The 9,630-nt window shown below is 35.0% G+C and overlaps 1 protein-coding gene across 1 annotated transcript; it reads left to right on the top strand.

The window, feature by feature from the left end:
- Positions 1-2,023: 2,023 nt before the first annotated feature.
- Positions 2,024-2,785, top strand: LOC113771507 (dehydration-responsive element-binding protein 2D-like). Its single transcript, XM_027316085.1, has one exon. The coding sequence runs from the start codon at positions 2,024-2,026 to the stop codon at positions 2,783-2,785; it is 762 nt and encodes a 253-aa protein (XP_027171886.1).
- The last annotated feature ends 6,845 nt before the right edge of the window (positions 2,786-9,630 follow it).

Below are 9,630 nucleotides of genomic sequence, written 5' to 3'. Positions count from 1 at the left end.
TACAATGTACATTGAAGATATTAATAGAATTAAATTATACATACAAATCAAGCAGATATTAATTGATTAATATTTCCTTAGATAGAATTGTAAGTGCATAAATTATTAATTTATTGATTAATTAATATCTCTTTTAATTAATAGAATTTATATGATCCCAAAAGTATTAATTTATAGAGGCTTTACCATACTTCTTGTGAGGTTTATGATTATGAATTTAATCCCTCCTGAATAATATATGTTGGCTTTCATGTCAAATTTTTACAATTGTGTGATGGAGAATCTTTGTTAGTTTCAAATATTAGTTGGCATTTCATCTTAAATAATATACCTTTCAAACTTATAGTCGTAATATAATACATTTGAATATGAAAGTGAGCTTATCTATAAATGCTGGTTGATAATTGAAGTTTATCTAGCTTGGGCGATTTTCCAAATTAACTAGTGATGATGGTTGTTCTCTTGTTGGATTAAAAATTTCTACATTTTAGCTCAAGGTTTAGGGAATCAAAGAGAACGCCTATAAGTTTTTTCACTTAGGAAGCCAAGAGCAATGATTTTGCGTTATCTCATGTTAAATCTGTTCGCATAAGAAATAGAATGACCATAAATTGAGTACTCATTGCTCATAATCTTCCTTTGCCTATAAAATCATTATCTTAGATTTCATTCAATTACATAACAACCAAAATTATAGTGATTTAGAGTATTTGATGTACGAGGCCAGGATTACTTAAATTGGTACGAGCTGTTCTTAAAGCATCAACGTAAGTAAAAGCCATTACATCCATAATCACTCAACTCTCCCTTTCGCCGCTCTTTTATAAATTAGAAAAAGCAAAGTTGATTGGTTAATTATGGCAAATAAGCAAAGTTGTTGGTTAATTACGGCAAATAGAAGTTGGCACAAATAAGCAAAGTTGATTGGTTAATTATGGCAAATAGAAGTTGGCACAAACTTGACTTGATTATTAATCTTCGAGCTAAAGAGTCAAATCGTCTTTAATTGGGCGCCAAAAAACAATAATAAAAGACAACTCAAATTTCTTAAGTAGCATCAATGTTGAACTCAGGTGTCGAGCACCGCAAGCCAACAGTTTTTATTGGCACCATTCAATTACACACTGTGGTAGTGAGCGCTGACGAAATACTTTGAAACTTTGAGGAGTAGAGGGGAAAGTACATCGGTCGGTGCTTTGGTCCCTTCAGTTTTTGTTTCTTTCTAAGGATTGTAGAACGGTAATCCTTAGACGTTTCTCCACAAAACAACTTAGCAAAATATTGAAAGTTTATTAGATTCCAAAGTCTCAACACCTCAACTAGAACATTTAAAGGAGCACAACAGTCACTGTGATAGCTGCCAAGTGCCTGCCTACGTCTCAACCCTAGGCCTGTGTTGCAATGCAATATATCTCAGCTAGCTCACTGCTGAGTTTCGGGAGAGATAGCCAATTTTTTTTATCTATTTATTTATTTTTTGAAGTGGGATCATGTGCTCGGAGAATTACTAACAAGTTTAGAATTCATCCACCTCGGTTTGCCCGTTCTGACATCATTTTTGAGCTATGACCCAAACTTAACTACAAACTCATTCAGCAGCACTTAAATGCATGTGAAATATTTATCCTTGGTATTTCTCCTCAAAGCCATCCAAGTGGGATGAACCATCCGTTCTTCTATGCCACCTGAGCTTAATTTTGTCTAAAAGGGGAAGAAAAGTGAGAGTTAAAGTTCGAGTGCACATTTAATCTGACGGAAAAAGTATACAAAGAAAAAAATAAAAGAAAAAGATTGGTGTTGCCAAGTATCAGTGGCATTGCTATGGACGTGGACACGTAGCTGATAGCACTTTCTTATATACATCACAACTCTCTTCTCGTGTATCCTCCTCCTCCTTCGCCACTCTTTGTCTTCATCCTTACCTAGCCTAGTATAAATTGTTAATTTCTCCATGCAAATGCAATTGCCATTCCTACACTCTCCACTACTACTCTGAAAAATCCCGAAATAAACAAAATCAACGATGGAAGCAGACGGCAGTGCAAATGGGAACGGAAACGGAAGGCAAGGAAAGAAGCCTGCAAACGCCAGTTCAAGAAAAGGCTGCACGAGAGGCAAAGGCGGACCTGAGAATGCTTCCTGTACCTACAAAGGAGTCCGGCAGCGGACTTGGGGCAAGTGGGTGGCAGAAATACGCGAACCCAACTGTGGTTCGCGCCTCTGGTTGGGAACTTTCGACACCTCCCACGAGGCAGCCATCGCTTACGATGCAGCAGCATATAAGCTGTATGGGGATGCCGCCAAGCTGAATCTACCACATCTCTTTGGGAGGGCTCAGAACATTCCCGACTACTTCACTCTCAACACCAGCGGCGGGAATGAAAGCGGAGTTCAACCAGTTCCTTTTCAACAGAATTCGCTCCTGAATTTTGCATCCAGCAGCAGCTCCAGTTATCCCGTACCCCAGTATCAGGGGAATGAAGGGCTGTTCTTTGAGATGAACCCAAACGCAACTGCAACTGGTTACCCCACTGGTACAGCAACTGTTGGTATAACATCAGTTAGGAACGACAATACCAACGTTATTCACGACAATGGAAATGAGGCAGTCAGAAGTGAGGAAGCACCTATGAAAGAAGTGTGGAACAGCCTCAAATCAAATTTGCCAGAGACAGATGACTCTTCAATTTGGGCTGAAGCTCAGGCTGCTTCCCCTTTTCAGGTTGCTATGAATGATCCAGGAATCTTCGATGGCAACCTCGATGGCAACTACCCCTGGAACTGAAGTGCATGTAATGCATTATAGCCTTTAATATAATATAATATAATATATAGCAAATTATTATACTATATGTATATTATTAGTTATAAAGTGAATAAGTATATACTTAATGGTGGCTGCTAGTAGCCGTCTTTATATATTTAGAAATATTAATATTGTCTATATATTTTTAGAGAGAGATAGGGAGAGACAGAAAATATATGTATGTATATTTGTGTTTGTTTAATATATTTGCTTTTTATCTATGTGTTTATTTCTATTTTGCTTGTTGTATGTAGGTTTATATATTTTATTTTATTTTTGGGTACATTGGAGAGCCTAAAGACCCATTACACAGAAACTAAACAGGAGTCGGCACCCTAATTATATTATACCTGATTAGGACTTTAATAGAGGGCTTGTTTGGATGCCAAATTTTTGCTAGTTTTTAATAAACAAAGTTAATAGTAACATAAAAAAAACTCACAAAATTTATTTACACATCCCACAACACCCAAAAATACACACATATCTCTCTCTTCTACTACTACTCTCCAACCTCAACTCACCACTGTCGATGCCACCTCACAGCCACCGGTCCTATTGCTGGCACCGCCGTCTCTCTCTCTCTCTCTCTCTCTCTCTCTCTCTCTCCCTCACTCCCTCCCTCTTTCAATCAACAATTTGGACCAGATCCAGCTTCTCTTCTCCTCTCCTTGCTCTTTTGATCAGTGATTTGGATGAAATTCAAACCAATTCGGTCCAAATCTGGCAATGGAGGGAGGGTAGGGGTTGAGCGGGGGGAGAGGAGAAGAAGAAGTAGAAGAAGAATGGTAGAGAAAAGGGAAAGAAGGAGGAGAGAGGTGGAGGAGGAAGGGTGGACAAAGGGAAAAAGGGGGAGAGGAAGAAAAAAAGAGAAGGAGAGGCAACATCGATGCCAAGGATGTGTTGGTCGATGGCCACTGGCGTCAACGATCGCCAATGGTTGGAGAAGGGATGGTAGGAGGGATGAAGAAGAAGAGGAAAGAAAGGGAAAAGGAAAAAGAAAAGAAAAAAGAAAAAATTTTAAATTTTTCAGTAAAATGTTTTTATATAAATCCTACAATAAAATTTTATACAAAATCTCAAAAAATTCATATAGGTAGAATTTAATAAAATTAGCAAGGCTAATTTAAAAACTTTAAATGTAAATTAGTGAGTCTAAAACAAAACTATTGAGACATACTTGAAGAAATATGAATTATAATACTGAAAATCAGTCTTGCTGGGGTGAAGTGTATATTTTTAAGATTAAGGGTGACAAAGTGTAAATCATCCTTTTTTATTTTCCATTACATTAGTATTATTGAAAGCAAACTCCCAATCCCTTCTAGCTGGCGCCACAATTTCTGCATACTGTATAGTTCATTAGTCATTACCAACTACTGATATTTTACTACTACTATAAAGGGTTTTCAGTTTTCATAAATGATATTCTTTTTACGGACAGCTGTCCAAAGAAAAGAGAACAAATTTTATATATGGTACCAACTTGCACAATCTGTCGTGCAAACTAAATTATCATGTCTGCCTTGAGTTTTTCTTTTTTCTTTTTTTTATCTGCCTTGAGTATTTGCTGATAATTGTTATTATCTCATGCAAACCAAGATGAATATATCCACAAACAGTTCAGCCACATTGGAAGTACAGTGAAAAACGTAATTTCAACAGGAGAACTTGTTGGGTATCTTAAGGTGATGGAATTGTGAGCCTGTTTTTATTGCTTTTTGCACAATGCGTTTGAGATGTTCTTTAAGGAGAAAGACATGGGGTCGTCGTCATCAACAATTGCCACATATTTTACAAGAAGGTGATTTTTTTGCTTGACCAAACCAAAAAACAAAAAAAAAATGTTTTGTTTTTAATTGTTAGCGTAAATCAATTAATCTTGTAATCCCAGTTCGCCTTATAAGGTGGGTTTTGTGTGAGAATTGAAACAGACTTTTTTCTTTTTTTGGAGAATCCAGGAGTTGGATTCTTTAAATGCACAAGAACTAGGTAGCAGAATAATCTCTTTGGCCATAGTTGATTGATTAGCTTTCACCATTATTCTTTTTAAGTCTGTCACTATGTAGTCCAATGATTCAGTGCTCAGCTTTGTTGAGTTCTCAATTTGCAAGAACGTGTTCGTTGGTCTTAGGATCAGGAGGTTTGCTAACACAAGAGAACAATATTAGAATTCTGCTCAAAGTCCCAAGGTTTTCTTTCTTTTGTTCTGCACATGAAGTAAGAGAAGGCACAAAAGAAAAAGGGGGCCTTTACCATCCCAAATCCAATATGTGTAAAAGAGAGGCATGGAACCATTAATAGTAATACTAATACTAATAACAGTTTAAGTACTACGTAACTTAAACCCTATTCAAATAACAGCCATAATTGGAAGTAGATGTGGCAATTTGGATTGAGATCCATTTATCCATTCATATAATCCATAATTAAATGGATTTGGATTAGCCATTTATAGTGTTGGTTTTAAATGGTTGACCAAAGTAAAACTATTAAATTAAATAGATTTATATGGATTATTCACGAAAATCATATATATCCATTTACTTAAAAATCAAATAAAAGAAACGGAAAGGAAATGACTAAAATATTTCTTGTTGCATATTTTTCAACTCCATCTCATTCCTCTGTTCTTTAGTGTTGGCCTCCTCCGCGTTTATTCCACCGGCCTTATGAACACGTTGATGATGATGGCAACTAGCAGCCGCCATCAAATCATAAACGTGGTGTCTCAATTTCTGCTAATTCAATGATGTACTAGTTCCGACCTTTTAACTCTTTTACCGCAGTGAAAAAGTTTAATTGTTGACAGAAAATAAAGAGAGCAACTAGTGCCTTGCCTACTCAAGTTTGTGCTCAGAAGTGACAAATAAAGAAAGATAGCCTTTACCTTTCCAGTATGACTAAATGCTTGTGTTCCATTCTGGTTTCAAGCCAACTTAAGGATTAAGGCTTGATGGGGTGGGAGATCAAGAGATTAAATATTATCTCCTATTAATTATCATAATATGTGATTTTTTCAAAAAATTCATTTCAGCGTGGTTTAGTCCTCCGTAGGTCGAGTTGGACCTCCCTCCTTTGATTGTGATGTGATTCAGTCCCCATTAATCCCCCATTAATCACCATTTGGCTATTTGTACAACAATCTTCATGGTTAGTTCCAATTATTTTTGTCATTTATTGATTTTAGTCATTTTCAACACCTAAAATTTACAAGTACATAAAAAAGTATCTTCATATTACAAGAAATGGTAATACAAAAAAAAAATAACCAAAATATTTAAATGGATTATAAATGGATAATTGGTTTTTATTTAATCCATTTAGATCCATGTAATAAATGGATCTAAATGGATTGGATAAATTTCATTCACCATACATTAAGTCAAAACCAATTATGAACCATTTATCCATATTGTCACCTCTAATTGGAAGCATGTAAAAGTGAACCTATGGTAAATTGCTTGACGCACAAGTCATCATCGCTATCATCAAAGTTGCCGCCCGTCCTTGTCGCTGAAGGACGGGGCATCAAAATATCTAAAAAAATAACCCAGAAATGAACACAAGTTTAGACGAGATAACCCTCGCCAACAAAACAAACAACCAAAATGACATATGTGAAATCTTACGAATTCGTTTGCTCGGCCCAGATGCTGAAGAATAAGAAGGCCAACAAAAAAGGATTAAAAATAAAATTAAAAAAAAAAAGATGATTGGCGCTGAGCTAGGGAAAGATAATATTTCTTTTACTAAAAAAGAATGAGTAATGACAAGCGCAGGGTATACATATAACAATTAGTTCATCCACAATTAAATTTTATATTTATCAATTCAAAATACCCCACACGCGATTTTTCGCAAGTATACGAGTCGTTTATTGAGTGTAGGGGTATTAAGGGTCAAACTCACAGGAAAGATTTTCAATTACCGGTGATTTTGTGAACTCCTTTATTATTTAGACTATCATAAGTGCAACAAATTGAATCTACATTATAAATATGAGATAAAAGTAATAAAAATAAGAATAAAAAATTTCTATAGGTATGGAATTCCTTACTACTCCTACAAATGAAGTTTCCGGTTAAGTGAATGCTATTTTCTTAACTAGTTATGGCATAATTTTCTAATGTATATGAAACCTACTCTCGTAGTTAATCAACTTACTTGTAGTTAAATCATAACTACTCTTGTGGTTATGAAATTAACTACAAGTTCATTTCTTCTATGAAATTATATGAAACACGTCACTAAAACCACATAAGTGCACCTCTACTCTAGTGAGTGTATTCCCTAAATTTGTCACTATCTTGAACTAGTACTAAATTCCAATTCTCATTGCAAACTTAACATCTTAAAATTATCACAACTACTGGTCGGTTAATCATGATTAGATAAGTAAAAGTAATAAATAACTTGCTCAAAATAACATCATCAAATAACCAAGTAAACTTCACTAACAAGATATAGAAAATTCATCCATAACTCTAGACATAAATTTTAGCAAAACATGAAAACAAACACCAAATTTGTATTATAGTTAAACATGAAATCAAATACAAAAGAGAAAGTGATAGAAGAGAAGCGACTCTTGTCACATGAGTTTCAAACTCTCCATCTTTGCTCTTCCAACCTTCATCTAAATCTAACTACAAATACAAGAAGGATAGAGAAATTTCTCAATTTATGATGAAATTTAAAATTTTTCTACAAACGGAGCTTTTTGAGTGTAGCATTCTGGCTAAGTGATGTTCGCATTTGCAAAATGGGAGCTCACTAAGTTCGCATTTTGCAAATGCGATTTATTATTGAATTTCTGATTTTACAAAAATTTTTAAAAAAATTGCTTCAGACCTCGCATTTGTCAAATGCGAGGTTACCTTGTCAAAAGGTTAGGCAACCCCACATTTGACAAATGTGAGGCCAGCACTGCATATGCGAGATTCCGTCACTGGACAATAGCATCTTCTTCTGTCACTGGCATTTCAGCATCTTCTTCCGTCATTGGACAATAACATCCGAAAGCTTACCTTATTCAGTGAAAGATGATTGTAGCTTCAACATTTTCCGGTCTTTGTTTTGCAGCTTTCCAGGGATTCAACTTTCTGGCGAGAGCTTCCAAAATGACCAGAGTTGGACTCCTTCCCTACAACGGCTGCACTCTTGATGAATGCTGCTACTTCCGAGGATTTCAATGACGGATTTGGGATGCAATTTCCCCTCAATTTGTATTTCCCAATTTTGTGATTTCTTAGGATTTTCTGGTTAAATGAGTCAAAGAGAGGACTGAGGTTGAAGGAGCTGGGTTTCGTTTTTGACCGACAGACAAAGGACCTCGCATTTCTCAAATGCGAGGTCTATTTAAAAAAAAATGCTACCTGGCTTTTTGTTAGCTCGCATTTGCTGAATGTGAGCTAAGCTAGTTCGTATTCAGCAAATGCAAACCACCGGATTTTAGAAATCATCCCACAAATAGCCTCTCTCGTAGAAAAACCTTTTTCCATAATAATTTAAGAATTTCCTCAAGAAGGATAAACTATTCTAACTATACTATACTAATGAACTAAGAAAAACTAGTGAAGACTACATTTTTGTGGAATTTCTCTAGCCTTCCAAAGTTATCAAAATGATCTCCAAAGGCTGCTATTTATAGAGGATTCAAACTCAAGGTGAGTTGTTTCTTGGTTGGCAAAGTTAGCTTATGAGCTCACCAAGAGTTGTTCTCCAAGTTTCCACACTCTTCTTGGTCAGATACAACTAATTTTGCTTGCTGGAATTGAGCTGAAAAGTTGTATGAGCAAAGAACAAGTTGCAAAGCAAGTTGCAGCTGAAAATGATGAATACGCGACCTTGAAAACACGACCTTAGGTCATGTATTGCTTCTGCAGGTTTGCTCAATTCTAGACACATTTCATCTTGCTCTAATTTTTATCCAACATCAACCATATTTTTCTTGATGATAAAGGCTAAAATAGCTCTTATATAAAATGTAAAAGTTGTAGTCCTTTGAGTTATCTTTCGAATGTATCATGAATCATCCAATTTGGAGTTCTGTGGACCAAGAAATGACCAAAATACTCTTAACTGGTTAGAACTCTATTTCAGCTTTCGACAATGAAATTGCACTTCTATATTTCGACTTTTTGGCTAGGAAAACGACTAAACCAAATATAGATCTATCTCTTAGTTTCAACATGAAATAAGAATCACCCTAATCTGATACTTGTAGTTCAAGATATAGTCGAAATACCACAAGGTGTTAAAGATGTGAAACTTCTTTTCTTTTGAACTTAATTGCATTTCCTCTTTGCACTTCATGTCTTCTTTAAACAATTTCAAATCATCAATAATCATCCAAATATGTTGTCAATTCACTCTCTTTGATGATTGAATCATTAAACCTACAAAAAACATGAAGTTTTTACCCTTAAAATCCATAGAAATGTAATTTTTACACTTTAAACTGCAAAATGCATATTTTCACTAGACCTTAGATAATTAGCTATAAAACTAAATAAAGCACACCAAAACTAACTAATAAAACACACTAAATATACACTTATCAAACTCTCCCATACTTGAACTATTGCTTGTCTTCAAGCAATAAGAAATACAAACCAACAATGATCCAAAATTTTGAAAATAAACATATGTGCATCATTCAATTTCACTTCCTCAAAACAAGGTAAAGAACTATTATACAATTATTTAATTAAGTTCAAGTATTCATAATATCAAGTAAATGAGAGTCAATTATACCATGATTTTAACTAGCTCAACTCAATTTCTCATCCTTACCCAATTTCACAAGCAAGTAACTCATA

The sequence above is a fragment of the Coffea eugenioides genome, chromosome 5, assembly GCF_003713205.1.
Source record: "Coffea eugenioides isolate CCC68of chromosome 5, Ceug_1.0, whole genome shotgun sequence".
NCBI lineage: Eukaryota > Viridiplantae > Streptophyta > Magnoliopsida > Gentianales > Rubiaceae > Coffea > Coffea eugenioides.
This window is presented reverse-complemented; position numbering and strand designations above follow the sequence as displayed.

Coding starts and splice junctions, on each gene's coding strand:
- LOC113771507 (XM_027316085.1), top strand. CDS start 2,024: ATGGAAGCAGACGGCAGTGCAAATGGGAACGGAAACGGAAGGCAAGGA.